The sequence below is a fragment of the Osmerus eperlanus genome, chromosome 13, assembly GCF_963692335.1.
Source record: "Osmerus eperlanus chromosome 13, fOsmEpe2.1, whole genome shotgun sequence".
NCBI classification, from domain to species: Eukaryota; Metazoa; Chordata; class Actinopteri; order Osmeriformes; family Osmeridae; genus Osmerus; species Osmerus eperlanus.
Window position 1 is genome coordinate 5,263,207 of NC_085030.1, and position 23,387 is coordinate 5,286,593.

The window sequence follows — 23,387 nt, forward strand, 5'->3', positions numbered from 1 at the left end:
ATCCGCACGTTCAAATAAACACGTCGTGAACAGGCGACCAATCAAACAGAGAGGACGTGAAAAGCTACGGCACAAGGCTATGCCTTAACGTAGCTCCCATGGTTTATGCCATCGTTATCCCAGTGAAAGATAAAATTTGTTTTGGGGAATTTAGTCTGGCTATAGAAAACTAACATCACAGTATTGACACTTCTCACACTAAAGGGTATGTATTTTTCAATTGTTTGCTTAGCTAATCAAATTACTTCTGCTCCACATCTAGCAACCAAGCTAGTTTGCTAATGCTGGCTAGCATTAGCATGGTAGCTAAGTAGCTAGCCTGCCTAAGAGTACAGTGTATTACATTAGCTTTGTATATAGTTGTGTAGCAGTATGTTGTTAACTAGCTTTCTTAATTATATTTCTCCAACCGTTATTTCTGCATACTTTTCATTTTTTTCACACTCGTATCTCACTAGTATTTCACACTCGTAATTAGTTAACGGGAAGGGAAAGTAGCTAGCTCTACGTTTGTACATCTAAGTGAATACCTAGTAGCATACGGTATTCGTGCATTCGCTATTTTAAAGTTATTAACTAATTATTGAAAACGAGATGAATGCAGCTTAAAGTTATCCCTAATTCTGTCCCTAGGCATCCATCATGGGTGAACCACAGCAGGTGAGCGCTCTGCCACCACCGCCCATGCAGTACATCAAGGAATACACTGATGACAACATCCGCAAGGGCCTGGCGCCCAAGCCCCCGCCGCCGATCCGCGACAGCTACATGATGTTCGGCAACCAGTTCCAGTGCGATGACATAATCATCCGTCCTCTGGAGAGCCAGGGGATCGAGAGGCTCCACCCGATGCAGTTCGACCACAAGCGAGAACTCAAGAAACTGAATATGTCCATCCTGGTGAACTTCCTGGACCTTCTGGACATCCTGATTAAGAGCCCCGGCAGCATCAAGCGTGAGGAGAAGCTGGAAGACCTGAAGCTGCTGTTCGTCCACATGCACCACTTGATCAACGAGTACCGTCCGCACCAGGCCCGCGAGACTGTGCGTGTCATGATGGAGGTCCAGAAGAGGCAGAGGCTGGAGACGGCCGAGAGGTTCCAGAAACATCTGGAGAGGGTGGTGGAGATGATCCAAGGCTGCCTGGCATCTCTGCCCGATGACATACCCCAGTCGGAGGGGCCGAGCGGGGCAGGAGATGGTGCGAGGGCTGGGTCTGGAGGTACTGGGGTGGGGGGGTCTGCTGGGTTGGCGGCCAGACTGAAAACAGAACCCATGGACGTTGAGGAGGTGGGGGCCAGCTGTATGGCCACAGGGCAGCAGGACAAGAGCGTGCCTCCCACTAAGAGGGACAAAGAATGGGACAAGGATGCTGCAATGTGCAGCATTATTGACGAGATTGCCTGAGTTTTGCATGTCGTTTTTGTTTGTGTGTTTTTTTTATGCAAATAATTACTGAATCTGGTAAAGCTTTTTGTTTTGTTGTGAATATTGTAGCTGTGCACGAATAGCGTATCCAGTTTGTTTAGTTTTTTTGCTAAGTAAGTAAGTGTGTGTGTGTGTGTGTGTGTGTGTGTGTGTGTGTGTGTGTGTGTGTGTGTGTGTGTGTGTGTGTGTGTGTGTGTGTGTGTGTGTGTGTGTGTGTGTGTGTGTGTGTGTGTGTGAACTTTCTTAGTCAAACATTCACTTACACGTGTTATTTCATAACACTAGAATTTGCATGGAGTCCTGCCTCTGGATTTAACACTTGGTATTGGGTAAAAAATTCCCAGAGCATTCAGCTTTCCACTGTCAACTCAATAAAGATATTTTCAATTGGACCAAGTAGTGCCAGACATTCTTGCATCATGTGGCACAGTGGTGAAGTACTGGTGCAGTCATGAAGGACCTGAAGAAGGGATGGTACTTGGTGACCCCAGGCTCTCTCATCTGGTCTGGTCCTAAAATGGAGTCTGTCATGTTCCAAGATTGTCTGAAATCCCTGCGTCGGTGAGTGGAATGTGGGTGTATGCACTAATCTGTCAATAAGATGAGGATGTCGAAACGAGTTCTATGTTATAGAACAAACCTTTCCCCAGCCACCTCACTGTTACACAATCACCGACGCAATGTTGTCTCGATGTGGCTTCGTACGACAGGAGATTTGGCTGTATCTGCTCCAATGAGGCACCAGACCGACCGGTAGAGGGAAAGGCATACCTTACACAACACAAGCTGAGCTTGTGCACTGTAGCATTGTGTAAGTGTACTTTAGTCAGATACAACCTGAACTACACACACACTAATGAGTGCGGGGTGGTTTCCTTTCAGTTATAGTGACAGTGTGACACAGTCAGACTTTGTCGGGTGCTCATGTTTATATATACAAAAGCATTGATCAGAAGGGCTGCTGAAATGAACGCTGATCAACGGCAGTGTCAATCTTGCAGTTAGAGCAACTAGAGGGTCTGTTTTCCTCCCAGCATGACAGTTGAGTAGAGGTTATGTTGTCTATACATGTATGATTTACTTGACATGGTTCCAATGTATTCCTTTGATAACGGCTAACACAAGCCATCTACCCAGACACTGCTCTTATGAACCAGCTAAGGTTTACGTGCTGCAATCTGCTCTAATGAGACAATATGAGATTGCTTTGCAGACGGCCCCGCATTCGTTATGTTAATTATCCCTTTAGATAATGTGGGCTAATTGTACGCTATTGCAATGGGGGTGGATCTGAAGACGCACATTTTTTTTGTATTTAACCTGTGTAATAATCACATATTAAATCAATTTATTCCCACACAAAAATATGTTATGAAATCAAAATGTTGACTTTGCGTATCACGACAGCATCACCAAGTGTGCGGCATCTGTTGATATCCTCTCAGTAACTATTGAATTTGTGAAAGAGTGAACATGTTAGACAAACGCTTATGTGTACGCTTATTAACTCTTCCACTGCACTGTGATGTTTATGAATATATAAAGACGCTGCACCCGTCGCAGAAATTGTGTTATAAAACTCCGCATCTTTGTTTCACAACGTCAGGCGGTCATCCAATGAGATTGCTCGCTGCCACATCACATGGTCTTTATTTATGTAATGTAATGGTGTTACAGTGTACCCTGGCTTTGTATCAGTGATCAAGGACCACAGGCAGACTGTCCGAATTTACAGTCGAGGATGGGATCTTAATAATAACGTAAAAATTCTAATCTAATCGTTGATGAAGTTCGGAGCTGCACACGAAAAAGCCAGCAAAGCGGGTTTTGGACTGAAACGATTCCCTAATCGTCATGCTCTAAAAGGGAATAATGTGTTCGAAACCAACAACTAAGTTATGATTGACAATGGATAGGTTCTAAAACGTTTTTTTAAGGTAAAAAGTTGAGAACAGAAATAATAGACCGCATATGTTTGCGCAGAGTGCATGTCTTGTTTTTGTTTTTTAGATAGGCTAGAGTTGCTGTAAATCTGAGACGAAGGTTGATGCGTTTAGATAGGACACTGTTGCAGTTTGTAAATGTATGTTAGCCCACCAAGCCGTCCAGTCAAACGACAGTATGTTGCATGTAACGGAGTACTGACTGTGCACAAGCTTTTAACTTGAGGGGAAGCATTCTGCCTACTTTTCCTTGAGGGAATTGTCGGGGTGACATAACACACCACCATGGATCTTCTTGAGTGCCCAATCTGTCTGTTCCTCATGTGCGAACCAGTTACGATGTCGTGCGGCCACTCATTGTGCCGTCGGTGCCTGGGGACAAACTTGCCATCGAGATGTCCGACCTGCAAGGAACGGCTAAAACAGAAAGACGCAAAAAATATAAAAAACAATGTATTGCTGATTAGTGTCATTGAAAAGTGCCGCCCTGACGAGACAAAGATGAAGTGCCAAATCCTTGAGAAGCTGAAAGCCAGCGAATTCACTGACGCTTTACGCATCGCTGACGAGGGGATAGAACAAGGTAAGGGTGTTGCGTGTGTTAACTTAGATTTAAGTTGGGCCATTCAACCCCGAGGCATGCTGCAGGTCTCTGTGCTCAAATGTAGGCTAGCCTACATTGTGTAACGTCCAGTTATGGCACTATAGCCTCTTACGCAAGCCAGCGATCTAGCTGTGCGTTAAGAAATTAATAAACAATAATAGGCCATTGACCAAACGCATTTTTTGTAAAAACTGTAAGGTGTAAACGTAGCACAGCAGTAGGCCTATCCATCCTTTGTCATCAGCTCCATACGAGAAGTATGGACATATGACCTTAGGTGACCCCTGCACAGAGCTCTTATATGAATGCTGCAGGGTTTTTTTGCATTCACACTAGAAACATGTTGCTAATTAACACAATGGCGTGTGGGCCCATGTGTGGTGGAAATGGCTCATAAACTCTGCTGGAGATGTAGCTATATCAGTGTTGCTCCAGAATAGGGTCATGCTATTACACACTCAAGGCTGCTGGTGAAGGTGGTAGGCCACTTCAGTTCACTGTCTGACAACATCCACGCCATGCCTGGGTACGTGACAATCACAAGTCTTAGTTATTCAGTAATGGCTCTTTCTGCCTTGAACTTAACTGACACATAATGTACTAGCCATTCATATGGTTGAATATGAACGTATGACCCAGGGCTGTTACAGCCCAGAACACACTCACACTCTCTCACACACACACTAACCCCCACACACAAGCACTCATTCACTCACTCATCAGTCACTCACACATAATCCACATTCAATCTCTCACTCAGATCAACCGGGAGCCTGTCCGGTGAGAGCATCTCACAGCAGTCCTCAGGAGTTGCATTTAAGACAACGTTGTTGTTGCCCCACGTCTTGTAAACACAAGAGTGCCGCTTTGCATTTAACCACTGTGATGTTAACTACTGTGAAGCTAGCACTTTTATCCTTTGATTGTCTTCATCAGCAACTACTATAATGCACTTTTGTTTGGGGCTTTAGATAAAGGCAGCTGCTGAATGAAAAAAAACGGTTCAAGAAAATGTGTCTCCAGGCAGCGCAAACGGTCTCCAGCAGTTTGCCTGCTCAGTAAGGCTCTGGGGTGTGTTATTTGGAGACGCACTGTAAAGCTGACCCTGCGTTTTGTTCACACAACCGCATCAATTCACTTTCATCTCCCCCATTCCAATGAAACCCAGTCCTTTTTAAACACTGTGCCCTGGTCTGTCCTCTCTCTGAGGCTCGGTCCTGAGACACACCACTCTCTCTTTTTCAAACACACACACACACACACACAAAAACACAGTTAACAATAGAATGTGAGGAGACACTGGTATCTTCAGTTCTGTCCTCCAATTAGTGGTGAGTAATGTCAAACTCCCCGTGAGAGCACCTCTGCTGTGGACGTGTTCTGCTGATGTACCGCTCTGCTCCCAGCACTGTGGAGCGCAGCGATCCTGAAGAGAAACATAATGACCAGGTGTTTCTACCTCGGCTCCAGGCTTTATTAGTCTAGTTATGTTGATGAAGTGTGATGTGAATGAGACTGAAGTGTACTTTCCTAGCCAGCCGTCGGTGACGCGTTCGTTTCCCATCTTTCTCTCTGACCTCCCCATTTCTCTACCTCTCTCTCTCTCTCTCTCTCTCTCTCTCTCTCTCTCTCTCTCTCTCTCTCTCTCTCTCTCTCTCTCTCTCTCTCTACCTCTCTCTCTCTCACTCCCCCCCCCCATGTTTATGTCTACGTCCACATCTCTTCCTGTCTCAGCTCCAGATGACGTGTGTCTGAAGGTGTTCAGAGCCGAGGCCAGCGTGGGCCTGAGGTGCTACCCTGACGCCCTGAGGGACCTGGACGACCTCTGCTGCACGCGCCCCAACTGGACCGAGGTCAGAACCAGGAAGTGATGTCCCCACCAAACACCAGGACCATAGAAACAACTTCTAAAATCAACCCCAATGATAATATCAAGAGATTTTGCACACTTGAGTCTGTGAACAGCCTGTGTGAAATATGAAAGACATGGGCAGCACCATAACATTGTTTAATCAACATGTTTTGAGTGTAGGTACAATGGAGGGGAGTCCTTACTCTCGCTATTTAATGTACAGCTCGATATGCAGTCATCCACTTATGTGACAATAGGAGTGAATCATTGCAGCCCAGTGTGGGAGAGATGGTCCTAGCAGCAACACATCTGCTGGGCACTACTTCATGGCCCACCTCAGGTCATGTGACTGAATGTGTGCTAGTGTCAGTGAAAACATAGATTATTTGAAAACAACGGATAAAACAACTCTCTCTGTACACTCTGTAAAGGAGTGGTGTGATTCATTTATCTCTCTCTCTCTCTCTCTCTCTCTCTCTCTCTCTCTCTCTCTCTCTCTCTCTCTCTCTCTCTCTCTCTCTCTCTCTCTCTCTCTCTCTCTCTCTCTCTCTCTCTCTCTCTCTCTCTCTCTCTCTCTCTCTCTCTCTCTCTCTCTCTCTCTCTCTCTCTCTCTCTCTCTCTCTCTCTCTCTCTCTCCAGGGATTCTTCCGGAAAGGGAACGTGTTGCTGGAGATGGGCCGTCAGACAGAGGCTCTGATCCAGTTCCACCGCTGTCTGAAGCTCCAGAGTGACTTCCTTCCTGCCAAGAGCCAGATTAAGAAGGTGACAAACTCACCCAGCCCTCCTCACAGTACTCCCCCAAACCTGCCAAAGTTTGCCCCAGAGCACCCTGGTCCTACCCCAGACGCCCCAGTCCTCCCCCAGTCCTCTCCTAGTCCTCACCCAGAACCCCCCAGTCTCCCCCCATTCCCCAGTATTCTCCCTCCACACTGGTGCTCTCAGTATGAGGTCTGAACTAGGTCTAAATATGAAACAACAAAGACCAACCAGGAACTAAGCTGGTCTGGTCTCCCTGTTATGGGATGAATATACAAATACATATCCCCAAATAAATATACAGATCCCCAAATCAGCTGGCAAAGCAACGATAGCAACGTAAACCCCACTCACACACATGCAGGACATGGCGGTGCTCTCATACAGAACCTGTTTGACTTCAGTCAGGTGAAACGAAAGCTTTCAGGAACTTGTTTCTTTGGGTGTGCACGCGTGTTTCTGCCCTATCTGTGTGAATGTGCATGTTGGTCTGCCTTTGTGTGTTTATCAACCTGTGTGTGTGTGTTTGTGTGTGTGTGTGTGTGTGATGACAGATCCTAGAGGCTGAGGGCATGGCAGTCCCAGAAGAAGTACATTGTATCCTGCAGGTGGTTTCCGAGTACCTGAAAGAGCCCTGCCCTATCACCAGCCTGGGGGGCTCCCAGGGGCCCACACACAGCCACACACACAGCCACACACACACCCACACACACACACACACTCACACACACACTCACAAACACAGCGAAGGGCACCGGTTCCCTCCTCCGGAGGAGGAGAAGGAGGAGGGAGAGGCCAATGGAAGATTAGAGTCACTCCAGGTGAGCTTGTGTTGTCACACATATGGGGGACATAGATTGCGTTGTTGGTGTGGCAGTGGTAGAACTCACTGACAGTGTGTGGGTGTGTGTGCACGTGCGTGCATGCAGACTTCCTCTAAGGCGAAGCACGGCTCCAGCACGGAGTGCTGCTTGAGTCTCTGCCAGGCCGTGTCCTTCCTGCCCACAGCGGAGGATGACGAGGAACTCATGATGAGGAAGGATGAGAGGAACCGGCGGGGTATGTGGAGCTCACTCACACACGCGCGCGCGTGCGGCAGGTTCAAATCCATGTACTGTACGTCGCTTTGGGTGAAAGCGTCTGCTAAATGACGACATGATTCACGACACAACTATCGAGTGATGGAGTGGTTTGTGTTGGTCTGCAGGTGAGTGCTGCCAGGACAGCCAGACGGTGCTGAGTGTGCTCACCGTGTCAGACTTGGAGTGTCCTCTCTGCATCCGGTGAGTGTGCTCACCTTCCTCTCACTTTTCCTGCCCTTCTGGTTGTGTGTGTCCCGTTCAGCGCTGCTCTATAGCTCCTCCTGGCTGTGAGGAAAGGAGTTAACTTGGCCTAGAGTGCAGGATAACAAGGTTAGCAAGGCTGTGGAGGTTGTTGTTGTGCCACGCGGTGTTCTGACCGGAGGGGCCGGTGTTCTAGGTTGTTCTATGAGCCAGTGACTACCCCGTGTGGCCACACCTTCTGCAAGAACTGCATTGAGAGGAGCCTGGATCACAACCTGCGCTGTCCACTCTGCAAGCAGCCCTTACAAGAGGTGAGGCCTACTGAATCCAAACACGAATCCAAACACACCGTTAGTTCATTTCGGGTCAGTCTAATCCGACTTCCTGCTTCCTGTCGCAGTACTTCAAGAACAGGAAGTACAACCCCACAGCGCTGCTCCAGGAGGCCATTTCCCGCCTCTTCCCCCAGCAGCTGTCTGAGAGGATGCAGGTGCACGAGACTGAGATGGCCGAGCTGTCCAAGTAGGTCACCCCCCCCCCCCCGTGCGTAACCACGACAACATACACCCTACCTGTTCCCTAAAGTGCTCTAGCGTCTGGAGTAAACAGGGCTCACCATCGCCTCTGCAATATCCATAGCAACGAGATTCTAGTGGAGATATGACTAACCGTGTTTGTGAATAACTATCTTTGTCTCTCTCTCTCTCTCTCTCTCTCTCTCTCTCTCTCTCTCTCTCTCTCTCTCTCTCTCTCTCTCTCTCTGCCCACCTGTATCCCCATCCCTCGCTCTCTCCTCCTCACTCTCTGTCTCCCTCTCTTTATCTGTCTCTGTCCCCCCTATCCCCCCTCTCTCCCCCCCCCTCCCAGTCTAACTACGAACATCCCTATCTTCGTGTGCACGGTGGCCTACCCGGGTGTGCCCTGCCCCCTGCACATCTTCGAGCCACGCTACCGCCTCATGATGCGCCGCTGCATGGAGACGGGCACCAAGAAGTTTGGCATGTGCAGCTACGAGCACGGCAAAGGGTAGGCTGGCCCGCACGCACACACACACACACACTCACTGCCGTCCACCCGCTCTCACGACACACTCAGGAGAACCTGTAAGCGACACGGAAAAGGTTTCCAGAAGTGGGTCAAATAGCCGCCCTGTGGAGAGAATGTTTTTGTGAGCGGATCTAAATTGTGTGTGCGCGCGTGTATTTTTGTATGTGTGTTTTGTGGGGGTTGAATGTGTATCTGCGTGTGTATATATGTGTGTATGTGTGCGTGTGTACGTGTATATGTGTGTGTGTGTGTACAGCTTTGCGGACTACGGCTGCATTCTGGAGATCCTGAGCCTGGAGGTGCTGCCTGATGGGAGGTCGTACGTGGACACGGTGGGGGGCAGTCGCTTCCGGGTGCTGAGGAGGGGTCAGAGGGATGGATACCAAACTGCAGACATCGAGTACCTGGAGGACCACAAGGTACACCCACTCTTCGATACACGCACACACTTATGTATATCTCTTATATGCACACACTAATATACACACAAACACACCAATGTATATATACACACACACTTATACAGTACATACACACACTTATGTACACAAACTCTCTCTCTCACACACACACTCACATACATTCAATTCTGATAAGCTTAAAGATCTTCCCACTCATACTGAATGCTGATGGGAAATGTTTCAGCTGTGGTCATCAATCTGCCTTTCCTCCCTCTCTCTACTCCCCCCCCCCCCACACCCCACCCCAGGCTGACGAATCAGAGCTGGAGCAGCTGCAGGGTCTCCATGACAGCGTGTACCAGCAGGCTCAGGACTGGTACCAGCGCCTCAACAGCCGCATCCGGGAGCAGATCAGCCGACAGTACGGAACCATGCCTGACAAGGAGGACAACATCCAGGTATACACGCTCACACACACACACCCACACACACACGCTAATACAGGTACCCTCCCCCCGCACACACACACACACAAACACTGACACACTGTCATATACCACACACACACACGCAAACACGCACGCACGCAGACAGACACACGCTGACTCGTGTGTGCACCTCTGTGATTGTGCCCCCTCCAGGAGTCCTCCAACGGCCCTGCCTGGTGCTGGTGGCTGCTGTCTGTGCTCCAGCTGGACCCAGCCTACCAGACCACCGTGCTCTCTCTCACCACGCTCAGGGACCGCCTGGGGCACCTGCGCATCGTCCTGGAGTACTTCTCCCAGAGCTAGACTCGGGACACACACACGCATTTACACACACACACACACACACACACACACACACACACAGGGATACGGAGTGTGTGTTGTGAGCCGTTTGTCACAAGCCTCCAGATGTCCTCAGGTCCCGAGGTTGGGGGCTTCACACTCGCGTTCAGCACACTGGACTGGTCGAACACACATGGCACTCTTGCTTTTGGAGTTGGATTAAGTTATTTCTATTGTCTCTCCTGGAACGGGGGATGTGCGTCTCCCTTTTATAGTTTTTTTTTTTTAAGTACTACGTAGATCAGAATGTTTCCGAATGTGGTTTTATTTAGGTTAGGTTTTGTTTGCGGTGGCATAGAAACCTTAGAATGGACAACCAAAGATTTCACCTGTCAGACAACAGAAAACCAATCGTCTGGTGTCCGTGAGGCTGATCACCTGCAGGCTGGTGCATGCTGGTTGACGTAGGGCCTGTTGTTGCGTGGTGCCGCCACTAGGTGTCGCTGTTCCGCTCTCCCTCTCTGACGCGCATGGCAGAAGGCCCGCCGTGTTCCACGGTGTCCACTGAACAGAGTCAGCTGGCGAGTGCTCAGTGTGTGAAGAGCACACACGCAACAATTCCGAAAATAGGAAAGTGTCCAAATCTGAACTTTGAAACAACAACCAAAAAGTCTTACATTGATTTTGAAGAGCTTGTGATTTGTATTTAGAATTCAGATTTTATGATCATCTGGATTTAGTAAAATAATGGATATAATGGAATGGATGTTGGGAGTGGGACCCGCATCACTTCTAATGCTTGTGGAACAGAGAACATCTGTTGTGGTTTGTATGTCTATCGCCCGTTGATTCTGTTACTTTACAATTCTTTAAGTATTAAGGCTGATTGCCGTTATAAGCATAAGTAGTCAAATGATGTATATCAACACTGAATAGTCAGAACGTATGTGTTGCTATAATTGATTATGTCCGAGGCAACTTCCTGTCTAAAATGTGTGTCAGGTCTGCCAGGTGGACATAGAGATGACATATGAAGAGATGGTGGTTTACATATATAGAGAGAGGGAGGTAGAGGAAGTTGTAAGTGTTGCTGTTTTCCAGTACATGTGTGTTTGTCACCAGTCATCCTCTGCTTTTGGTGCTCAACCTGATGGGTTCACACACCAGACAAACAGCAACCTTATCCTTCAATCGTTCTCAGGTGTAGAAAACCAGCCGCGGTGAGCAGGGCGTCTTACCACGTGCGGCCACCAGGTGGCAGTAGATGACTGGGTCTATGTCCTCCTGACAGCTGTTAGTGGAGGCCGGGTTTTCTGCTGGAGTGCATGCAGCCTAGGACCTGTCCCAAGCCATAGTGAAGCTAAGTAGTAATGCCATAGTGCACAGATGGTCCCTCCAGGCCTCTGCTGTGCCCAGGGGGGCCTGGCCGGGGAATGAGCCTGCTCGGTGATGCCTCCGTGGGGGCAGAGACACCAAGCTGTGCCCCCTGCGGACTCCCCACCCCTCTAGTGAAGATGCCCTGAGTGCCTGCATGGATCTCCAGAGCTGTGTGTTAGGAGAGGGGACACACTTTGCAGTTGTTTCTTATTGTCGTTTCTTTCGCTGGTTTTGTTTTATGTGAGGTTTAGTGCCACATTCCATCGAATGTTGAAGCTGCAATGTTACACAATGATTTACTAGCAAACACAAGCTTAAACATTGGTGAAAAGAGAAAACACATTTCTACAATCATTGTGCCATTGATTACATGTAATACTGTCATTTTGGGGGTTTAGATCAGTTTGTTGGGATGAAGTCATGGCCAATTTGTAGGAAAATGCCTGCCACCCAGATACGAACTGTCACTTGTCCAGACTCGAGTCCATCTGTGCTGAACAGTGATTGGCAGATTATGAGGGCTACACTGAGGGCAACACTGTTCAGATGATATTTTCAGCCCTGGAGGTAGAGAGTTACAGGCCCAATTACACACACAAGTGTCATGCCCCTCCAGACGGAGAGATGCACAGAGGAATGGACAGACTCAGGGACAGGCTGGGCCACCCTCCCTGGGCCACCCTCTCTGGGTCCCCCTCCTGTTCTGGAAATAGCCATTGAGAGCTTGTTCAGTCCCAGTTTCAGACAAATTGGGATCGATCTCACTCTCTTAACAAAAAAAGGGATTTATTTCTTAGAGATTTCTGGAGAGATGGTTGGTGTAGGGTTAGGGTTAGCTGAGCGTGTAGGTGGAGATGACCACGAAGCCCTGTGGCCTCACAGTGAGGTCATAGAGGGACAGAATTTCCTGTCTGACGTGCTTGATCCAGGAAGTGTGAACTGTTTTTGTGTACTTTTAGCATTTTGCTTATCCTCACACCCTTTTCATTGGAGGTGACTTTTTTTGCACAGTAATGGATTTGCATGTCCTGGTTTTTCTATTGTTCAGTAATAGTGCCCGCCATAGATATATCCATAATGTTGGGCTGTTTTTATCAACAAACCAATATTGTTTGATTGTTAAGTTATGCTGTCCACTTAAACACATACTATTGTTTAGTATATTTATCCTTGGTTTAAATAAAGAGGGGACAGAAAATAATGTCACTATCAATTGAAATGTTTGGATTCAGGATTAAACAGTGTTCATTGCTGCAAGTGAATCATTCATCTGATGCTACAGAACTCTGGAGGTCCAGTGTGATTGGACTTCTGTATGTGTCACAGACATTATTGAATCTCAATGCACTGAATCATTGTACTGAGTGAAAGTGAACTGAATCATGTACTGAGTCAATAGGTACGTTCGACTTCATGCAGCGCCGGCGTCGCCTGCAGCCCGGCTGACTTGAAGCAGCCAATGGCATTTTCAGCTTCAAGGCATCCGGCTGCAGCCGGCTGTCGGAGCTGCATGAAGTCGAACGCACCTAAAGTGAACTGAATCATGTACTGAGTCAAAGTTAACTGAATCAGACCAATGATCCATGTATGCATGACTTTTTAGGAATCCATCTAGGAACAAAAGTAACATGTTGAAAAGGTGGTTTGGGTTATTTGGTGAGATAAAGACTGACTGTCAAAGCCTTGTATGTTTGTCATAATGGTGTCAGATTCGCAGAAAGGTCTGTGTTCTATGTATGAATAGTGTGGTGGTCAATCTTGAATTAAAACGGTTAACATTGGAATACTTTCTAATCAGTTCGAATAGTAATACTAATAGTCATATTACAGGACTGAGGACACGTAACACCAGATACATCTTCTTTGCCTCCAATAACTCTTCAGTACATTGAATTGTTGATATCATCAATAAAGTTGTTGAAATGACTATTTGTTGTTTAATTGTTTTTTTGATTAATAGTCAAAGATTTAGTTAAATCTTTTTTTATTTTATTTTTATTTACCTGCCTCCCCAAACCTATTTGTGTAGATGTATGAACTGCTATGAATAAACATATATTTCTTGTTTTCCATGGATACACGTTCTATACATTTGCCTTGAAACAAAAAAGGCTTGGGGCTCTGAAGTTGAGTTTGTCGTCTATTACCGTGGTCTTCAACCCTGGTCCTCAGGGCCCACTGTCCTGTATGTTCTAGAATGGTTACCTGCTCCTACACACCTGATTCTAATGAATGGTCATTACCCTGCTTCCACAGAGCTTGATAACAACCCATTCATTTAAAACAGGTGTGCTGGAGCAGGGAAACATCTAAAACATGCAGGACAGTGGACCCTGAGGACCAGAATTGCCCACCCCTGATCGAGATTACACAAGGCAATGTTTCAAGATGTCCACCAGGGGTCAGTCTTAATCTAGTTGAGAAACTAAATGAACCACCAAAACATCCTTGACTGTCAACAACTTTAAAGGGACAGTTCAACCAAAAATCAGAGATACATAATTTTCCTCTTACCTGTGGTGCTATTTATGAATCGAGACAAGTTTGGCAGGAGTTGCCAAGTTTTTAAATTAGCTGTGGAGATGTCTGAATTCTCTCGAAAATAATGGAGCTAGATTTACATTTAGTCATTTAGCAGACGCTCTTATCCAGAGCGACTTACAGTAAGTACAGGGACATTCCCCCCGAGGCAAGTAGGGTGAAGTGCCTTGCCCAAGGACACAACGTCAGTTGGCATGACCGGGAATCGAACTGGCAACCTTTGGATTACCAGCCCGATTCCCTCACCGCTCAGCCACCTGACTCCCTAGATGGCACTGATGCTCAAAGCGCCTAAAAATACATTTGAAAAACTGTAAAAACAGAAATGTCTCTATACAAACATTATGACCTACTCGAGATAATCCACAGAGCAGTTTCGCGAAGGAACTATGTTCCTACTTTCTTTCTAATTTCCTACATGAAATTGCTTACAAGGTAGGCTATGTTGTGTATTATTTTAAATGATCTCAAACTTCAAATGACCAGATGATTATCCATTGCTTAATTTTGCAATATTAGCAATGTAACTCATTTCTATATTTGTTTTCTGTTGAGGATTAGCCTAATGATATTCCACAAGTTTAAGAATTATTGTACACGTAGGAGAACTGACAAGTTCTATAGCTATAGCTGAGAATTACGCGAGGAGTGAATACGATTCAAGGATGAGCACTATTCCCTAAAACTAGTCTATTATTTAAAGTCACACAGCTGTCGACAAATAAGAATACATGAGACGTGACGTTAAATTATGCTTCTTACGATTCCCACTGCTCAGCAGGCAAGTCATTATCATAGAAGGGAAAATAATCGACTTGACGAAGAAAATTGCGTGTCACGTTCTCCAGATGACTTTCCATGCATTAGAAGCAGGCAGATGAAACGTGTGGTCGCCTGTGCCAGTCAGTCGTCATACTGCTTCTCAGATTCAACATCAAAGCCCATTAGCAGAGCAGAGTACCACTTGTTCAACCAGCCTAAATTGATCCATCAAGCCGGTGCTGTCTCTGATTGTCTACAAATGAGTAAGGGTGACAGGCGTTTTGTTTTCTGTGAAGTTTTCACAGAAAAAAAACACTGTGTGTCTATTTGAAATAACCCATGTCTGTTGTTGACGACGATTTAGACTTCAACTATCATAAGTGTCAAAAACCAAACCGGTAAGGAATCAATACCCCTCCCTAAAAAAACAACAAAATATAGCTGCAAGCAGCAATGGCAGATTTCTCCTCAAAATTGCAAAATATTCTAAGATGGACCTAGTATAGGGTTATACTTAACTGCCAACAAACAATTACAAAACAATTCCTCCTTATGAAGGAATCCTAAAAACAGTCACCTCTATTCCACGGGTGGCAGTCAAAGAAGAGAGAAGACAGAGTGCATCCTTCTTGTTTTGACACATCCCTCTATCCCTCCCTCCACCCCATCCTCACAGAGACACTTCAGAGCCCAAACCATATCTGTTGTCATAGGAACCAGTCGAGATAGCTGAGGAGAGGTACTGAGGGCCCAGATTGTCAATTAGACAATGAACAAACTTTGTCTTTGAAGAGTGAGACTTTTGTTTGCATGAAAGACAACATGTACAGAGCTAATGTCGGGGAAGTGTGCCTGGAGAGAGGAGAGGAGGAAGGTGGGAGTGGGGGAGATAGGATGCGCGTGAGAGGGAGAGCTCAAGTTGACTAATCTGTGTGTTTTTCCTGCCGTTCTCAATGCCCTTCTTCTCTGAAGGATTAGAGGGTTCTGAGAGGATGCTGATGGTGTGTGTGTGTGTGTGTGTTTGCGCACATGTTTGTTTGAGGCCGATAAACCTGGTTTTGTTTTCTCATCCTGTGTAACCTGTCTGGAGTGTTAACAGCTCATAGATAAAGGCCCTATCAGCTGGACTATGACAGATAACCCTCTGCATTCTGTTAGAGGGAGCAGCTTAGACACCCAGACTACCTCCAAAGACCTCGAGTTTACCTCCAGAGAACCAAAGACTACCCCTACGGCTGAGTCCATGCTCCGCCCCTGGATTGCTTCACTGAGACCCCCATCATGTACAAGTGCAGAGAACAGGAGAAGTATTTGAAGAGTTTTGCGTGCCCTGAACCACATTTGACCCCTTGCTAGCGCTCAATGACTCCCAAGCTCACAGCGGTGTCAGTGGTCTCTGGACGAAATATTGGAGTGTCGTCCCACCCCCCACCCCCCCCACACACACACATTCCACATGTGCCCCCAGCTGCGACGTGGAGGACAGCAGACACAGGACACCACAGGTGGGGGTGGAGGGGAAGGGTGGAGGAGGGTGGGGGTGGAGGGGTACATGATGTCATCAGATCAGCTCACTGATTTGAGGAGGGATCTCCTGTGGAGAGGACACACGGTGGCTGTTCCCTCTCTTCCTGTCTCTCTCTCTCTCTCCTCTCTCTCTCTCTTTATTTCTCTGTGTGTGTGAGTGTGTACGTGTGTGTGTGTGTGTGTGTGTGTTAATAGAAATCAACAGTACGACATGGAGGAGAGGAGGTTGGCATAGCAACATCTGAAGGATGGAAGGTGCAGTGAAAGAGACACGAAAGGTGAAAGAAAAACAGACAAGCAGACAGAAATGATGAGGCCAGAGCAACAGAGCACGATGGATGGGGAGACAGAGAGGAAGAAAGAATGCAATATTGAAAGAAAGAAAGAAAAGTTTGGAAAGATGAGCCAACAACAGGAGGTCATTCAGGTGTTATTTTCCATTTGTCAAATCTGGGAGATGAATAGGCAGATATCAGCCTCACTCATCTCCCATCCTGGGAGCTATAAATCTGGCCCCAGATTTAGCCGTGGCTTGCCCAGGTGAGTGTGTGTGTTCGCAGCTCCAGGAGGCTGTGGGATCAGCATCTGAGATGGTGTTTTGGAAGAGAAGGTGGAGAAGGTGTTTTTGGAAGATAAGGAGATGCCTGAATAGAAACATGAGAAGCGGAGTGGCGGAGATAAAATGGGCCGGTGAGCCTCTGGGTCGAGTCATCGCAGTAAAGTCCTGGAACAAAAGAGCAGAATACCAAGATCTTCCTGCAGGGAAACACTCTGCCTAGACCTCTGGGCTCAGGTACACCGGAGGAGAGAGGGAAGGAGGGAAGGAGAGAGGGAGGGAGGGTAGGAGGAACGGAGGGAGAAAGGGAGGGAGGGAGGGAGAGGAAAAGTAGGGAGAGAAGGGGCGAGAGAAAAAAGGGAAAAAGAGAGAGGGAGACCGAATGAAGAAGAAGAAAGAAAGGAGACAGCCAATAGGGGATGAAAGAGAAAATAGAAAGTAGAAGACGGGAAAGCAAAGAAAGGAGGAAGTGTTCCTGGGCGAGGAGACAGAGACTAGTATGAGAGTAGGCAGCCTATCACCAAGCTCTGGAGCTTCCTCGAACATTGTTTCGCTCCACTGTCGTCGTGGAGACAGACCTGTCGGCCTTGGTTACCATTGCTTTGGTAATCTTCATACCGGGCGTTTTCTAATTAAATCAACGTTGGACGCGGACATCCTGTTTACCTAAAGCGAAGTTGGAAGTGTGTGTTGTGCGAATGAGTTCATTCGAGTGTGAGTCAGTGCGTGTGCGCGTGGTTTTAGCACTCCCTCTATGATTTGACAGAGATGAGTAGAGGATAGAAGAGAAACAGAGATGAGGAGAGGACGAGTGCGAGAGAGAGAGACGAGAAGAGGATGAGAGAGTCAATAATGCAGGGATTCCAACATCAGAGTTCAGTCTTTTTAGTGGCACACAAAGAACACAAAGAGATTCATTTTACATTGCCCCGCAGCAGAGAGAACAGAATGTGTGTGCGTGTGTGTACAATTATGTGTTTGCGTACGTGCACAGAACAGTAGTTAGCGAAACATTCAACCAACACATGACAAGCCAAGTATTTTAATTGACAACACTTTTTATCTCTCAGAAACTTCACACAAGCACAATGCACACACACACACACACTCACACCCACACAAATGCACACAGTAAAGCCCCATCAGTATGTTTCTCTCAGACAGGAGGATTTAGGGGAGCAGGCCACAGGATTTCTGTCATCTGGGAGAACATGCAGAAGGGAGGCTGTCTACACACGAGCATTGACAGCTTGCATGAATAATTTAGGAGCAAAGTGAGAGGTCTCATAGACCTCGGAATCACACCCAGAGAAAGCTGCCTCCTCTGCCTGGGCCTCCTCTCTCTTCTCTTTCATACATATTATTTCCATAAATTCCCCCCTGACCCCTCCACCGCCCCCCCCCCTTCCCCAACCCCCCCCCCCCTTCTCCTCCTCCACGTATCCAAACCATGGCCCTATACAAAGGTCTCAGTCCAGAGGTGAGTTTTTCTTCAACAGATGGAACACAGAGGTGATGGGTTCACCCCTGTGGACGTTTGTCCGTAAGAGGGCCGGGGAGGAGGGTCTGTGTGACCCTGGGAGGAACCGCAGTCAAACTGCAGTTCTGGTCCAAAGTGGTCTGATCCCTTGACGGTTAGTGTGTGTAAGGTGTTGTGTGTGTCCATGTGAGTGTGTATCTATGTGTGCGTGTCCTCTAACAGGCGCCCTGGTAACCAGCAGGCCAATTAGATCCCAGCACAGTGAGAGACAAGCTACCTGCCTGCCTCGCAGATTGGCTCTCCATACAGCATGCCAGGAGCAGTGAGGACAGAAAGATCCAAAACATTGTGCGCTTCCAGCATATTCCAAGGACTCTCAACCTGAAACAGGGGAGGGTTTCAACCTGAAACAGGAGAGGGTTTCAACCTGAAACAGGAGAGGGTTTCAACCTGAAACAGGAGAGGGTTTCAACCTGAAACAGGAGAGGGTTTCAACCTGAAACAGGAGAGGGTTTCAACCTGAAACAGGGGAGGGTTTCAACCTGAAACAGGAGAGGGTTTCAACCTGAAACAGGAGAGGGTTTCAACCTGAAACAGGGGAGGGTTTCAACCTGAAACAGGGGAGGGTTTCAACCTGAAACAGGGGAGGGTTTCAACCTGAAACAGGGGAAGGTTTCGCTCCGCATCTGCCCTCATTCCACAGCAGCTTTTATAAATGTTGACTCACAAGCAGGGTCTGCTGTTCCAGCCACCTGTGGCGTTACGGGTCCAAAACCGGAGTCGGACTCATTAACGGAATCAGCGCAGCAATGATCACTGAGCTGTTAACGACGTCTGTTGACCTGATGATGGCTTTACTGCCATGCCCTGTGGTTGAAGTGTGGTGAGCACACTTCAACCACAGGGATTTATGAGAAAAGAAAACTCTCAACGTGCGTATGTGAGCCAGTTATGCGTGTGTTTTGCGTGTGGTGGAATGACCGACTCCAGTAAACGAGGTGTAGCCTCGGTGGATGGTGGATGTCCTCGCAGTGAGTCTGGAGGACAGCTGAAGTTTGTCTGCAAGTGTCTGGGTTTGGTAGATTGAGTCGACCAGGCTCTCTTCTCAGAGACCTCCTTCCTGATCAGGCCGAGTTCACAACCAGGACAGCTGGAGTGGGCTGCAGGTCTGGAGGGTCTGGCGTGCGTGAGTGTGTGTGTGTTTCTGCGTTGACAGGGTGTGTGTGTATTTGTGTGCGTTTGATCGTGAGTGTGTGTGTGCGCGCGCGTGTGTGTGCAACGTGGGCTGGAGAGATTGCAGGATCAAGGGCCGTCGCTCTGCTCCAAGGTGTTCGGCCCAGAGTCCACTCCAGCCAACTACTCCCAAGCACTTCAAAAGTGCCATGAAAGTCAATTATTTCAGGACTCTTTAAAAAAACAATCACGGGCACCCAGCTTTAATCCCACATCGTCCATAATCACAAAACACTTCATTATAAATTGACCTTTCCTATAAGGCTTTACAGCACACAAAACATCTTAAACATACAAAATCGAACCAACCGAAGAATAGGGAGTTTATTAGAGAGTGCATTCCTGTCCTCTGGCCAGTCGGACGGCCTCCTGTAATCTCTGCTCCCTCTCCTCTCTTACAGGGGGCTGGAGAGGGTTATTAGGGTTGGTGGCCTGTGATTGTGTTTTAATGAGAGACTGAGTGTGGCAGGGAGATAAGCAGATGCCACTGCCTATGAGAGGCCTTGCTAGGATTAGAATAATCATCAAAAATGCCATGTCTTTAAAAATCGCCACAATGGGGTTGTTCCACTCCTCCCTCATCCTCTCTCTCTCTCTCTCTCTCTCTCTCTCTCTCTCTCTCTCTCTCTCTCTCTCTCTCTCTCTCTCTCTCTCTCTCTCTCTCTCTCTCTCTCTCTCTCTCTCTCTCTCCGTCCCTCCACCTTTCTCGCCACCTCCATCTCTCCTTATCTCCCTCCCTCCACCTCTCTCTCTCTCCTCCTTTTCTCCATCTCTCTTTCCCACCCTCCCTCCCTCTCTCCGTCCACCTCTCCCCACTCTGTCCCTCGCCCGGCGAGTGAATTGACATTCCGGTGTGATGGTTCAGTGGATGCCCGCTGAATATCAAATACTCCCTCCCTCACTTCCTTTACAAATTCTATACTTTCCCCGACGAGGGAGGGAGGCGGAGTAATGAGTTGTGGACTGCAAAGGGACGGGTGTGTGTGCGAGAAAAGTAGAGGGATGATGAGGGCCCCAACACAGGAAGACTAATACAGAGAGGGAGAGGAAAAAAAGGAGCGATGAAACGGAAGAATACAGAGAGAGAAATGCCTGGGGGTGAGAGAGATGAGAGACTGGGAAGAGGAGAGAAAGAACCGTCTTTAAAGGGCATCAATATAAAATATGATTAATTATCATTTCTGTCACCTCTTCACTTTCTGTCAAAGGCAGCTGGGACGGGGTGGACATTCTTCCCTTGTCTGAGCCTAAACCCCTCACAGCACATTCAATGCACCGTTTAAACCCACTGAACAAAAGCTCGGTACGTGAATCGGCTTCCCTTTCTCCCTGTGTGCCAGTTCCCATTCCTTCTCTTCTTCTTCTCTCCCTCCGCGGGTCCTCCGTGGGTGTGAGGAGAAGCTGTTTGTATCAGACCCTTCTCTCTCTATATATACAGCATATATACAGTGTATACATGTACGTGGCACTGACGGTGCTAACGTTTCATCTCTCCCAAATTTGCCTTTTCGTCTATCTCCGTCTCTGTCTTTCACTCTCTTGCTCTCTCTATCGCCACGTTTCCTCTCTCGCCCCCCGTTCTCTCCTTCTCTCCAGCAGCTCAAACAGAATGCATTAAGCCTCACCCCACCAAGTTTCCCTCCGATTAGCTGACGTTCAATTATTGATGGGGAACGTCCTCACCCCAAGAGAAGCTGGACCTGATCTGTCAAACTCCATCTCACTGAACCGTCTGAACCAAGCTGAGGCAGAGGGAGAGAAAGAGGGAGGGAGAGGGTGGGGAGAGAGACGGAGAGAAAGAAAGATAGAAGGCAGGAGAGGTTGGTGTGCTAGGCAAAGTCAGTTGCAATCACTTAGAGTAATCTGTCTTTTTACCTCGTACTTGTTTTAGGAATTTATGAGGCCTGCGGGGCATTTTCAAGGTGTCTAAAACCATTGCACAGAATTACCCTTTTGGGTGTGTGTTGTAGGTCTCTATCCCACCCCCACCCCCACCCCCACCGCCTGCTGGTGTAATAACACCTTCACAGATATGAAACTAAGAAGTGTCACCGGGAGAGAGATAAGGCAGGACAAAGCCTTTGGGAGAAGGGGATATGAACTCAACTGAAACTCGAACCAACTTATTTACTTCTGTTTAAACGCTGTGTAAATCAGCCTGCCTGTGTGTGTATGTGTGTGTGCATGTGTGTGTGTATGTGTGTGTGTGTGTGAGTCGCTCTCTAAAGGGAGAAGGGATTAGGTTTCTCCGCTGTCATGCGTTCTGTCATTCAGAATGTTATTAAACTTCAATAGGATGAGCTCAAGGCTGTCTGATTACTCTGACTGGGTCGAGATCCATTATTCAAGCTTTACTTCAATGGTTGTGTTTACCAAAATCACAAACCTACCTGCATACATAACACACCCACACACATGCACGCAAGCACACACATACAAACGCACACACATGCACAATTACACACACACACAGCAATGCATTAGGCTATGTTATGTTGTCTACTGGCCAAATCTAATTCATATACCTACTAAATATGCATTAGGGAGGCTGACAGCATAGAGACCCTCTCTCAAGGTTAGGTTTAATCTGTGAGCGGAGCATGTTACAGATGACATCCGACAGTACATTTTATTAGATCATTCTACAAAGCAATACTGACACACACTTGTTGTAGAAATGATCCAATGTTCTCTCTCCTTTTCTATTGTGGAGAGTTTGCTACTAGTGCAGAGTTAAAATAGAGCCATCGCTTTGAACACTCGGGTAATTCTGCTATGGGATTTGAGCCAATTTGACACAGTATTGCATTGAAATGTAAGCCATTTCCTGCCTCTTTGAGCTTGACCCGATCAGCTTCTGTGATTGGCCGGGGGTCACCGGGGCTGTCCAATCAGACTCCCGCAGTTTGATCGTCATGGCGACTGGCCATGCTACATAATCCCCTCATCTGTCATTCTGTCCGGGCCGATGAAATCCGCCATACATCTCCCTCTCTCTCGCTCCCTCACTCCTAGTTCTCCCCTCACCTTCTCCCCAGCGCCCAGTTACCTCATCTATCCATCTCTCCCTCGCGGGCCTCTGCCCTCGTCCACACAGATGGACAGATGGGATGGAGGGAGGGAGGGGAAAGAGGGATGGAGGATTATGAGCCAGCAGAGCAGGTGTCGACAAACCCCTGTCTGATACAGCAAACATTTAAAGCAGTGGTAACAACAACAGGTACATTTAACTTGTCATTTGCATTTGGAGTAAAGGGCTGTCTAGCAGTACACTCACTTCCATTCTACAGAGCACCTGTAGAACCGAATGCCAGACGAAGCTAATGCTTGGTACATCCAGCCTCAACCACGCTTTGAAAATACACAACACGTTTACCATGTCAGTATATTGCCTCTCTCTCTAACTGAATGAAAGGGCTGTTTGAGAACATTAGTCCCAGACAGGTCTTGCCTGTCTTCAGTTGATTTATGGAGATGGCACCACAGTTAAGGAGAAACTGACCAATGATGTGCTGGCTCTCTCCCTCTGAGGTGGAGCCAGTGGGCCCCCACAGCTGCGGGAGCCAATTAAAACAGAGAGCGGTGGAGGATGAGACGGATCATAATTCATCATAAACTAATAAGTGGTCATTTATGCTGCAATAAAATCGCATAACCCGATAAATCAACAGATAATGTAATGAACGTTCTAACAGGGGAACAGTAAACGATAAGTCCTGATGTGTGTCTGGGATGCCAGTGATGAAACTAGTGGACCATCTACTTTCAGGCTTGTGTGTGTGTAGGTGTGTGGTGGTGATTGGGTGGATATGTATGTGTGTGTGAGT

At 47.5% G+C, this 23,387-nt stretch overlaps 3 protein-coding genes across 3 annotated transcripts in view; 2 read left to right on the plus strand and 1 right to left on the minus strand.

Annotated features, from left to right (window-relative positions):
* The first annotated feature begins 37 nt into the window (after nt 1-37).
* On the plus strand, nt 38-1,820 carry med7 (mediator complex subunit 7). Its single transcript, XM_062476976.1, has 2 exons — nt 38-205; nt 634-1,820. The coding sequence occupies exon 2, from the start codon at nt 643-645 to the stop codon at nt 1,405-1,407; it is 765 nt and encodes a 254-aa protein (XP_062332960.1). The 5' UTR covers nt 38-205; nt 634-642; the 3' UTR covers nt 1,408-1,820.
* A 1,291-nt stretch (nt 1,821-3,111) lies between these two features.
* On the plus strand, nt 3,112-13,403 carry lonrf4 (LON peptidase N-terminal domain and ring finger 4). The gene is made up of 12 exons (XM_062476364.1): nt 3,112-3,954; nt 5,710-5,828; nt 6,467-6,589; nt 7,138-7,404; nt 7,513-7,642; nt 7,791-7,866; nt 8,063-8,177; nt 8,267-8,388; nt 8,734-8,892; nt 9,170-9,332; nt 9,623-9,772; nt 9,956-13,403. The coding sequence occupies exons 1-12, from the start codon at nt 3,657-3,659 to the stop codon at nt 10,103-10,105; spliced, it is 1,872 nt and encodes a 623-aa protein (XP_062332348.1). The 5' UTR covers nt 3,112-3,656; the 3' UTR covers nt 10,106-13,403.
* gria1a (glutamate receptor, ionotropic, AMPA 1a) overlaps nt 12,294-23,387 on the minus strand; it is a 39,556-nt gene continuing 28,462 nt past the window's right edge. The window contains exon 6 of the mRNA XM_062476901.1: nt 12,294-12,329. Coding sequence (XP_062332885.1) covers nt 12,294-12,329 — 36 coding nt within the window. The remainder of the gene's footprint in view (nt 12,330-23,387) is intronic.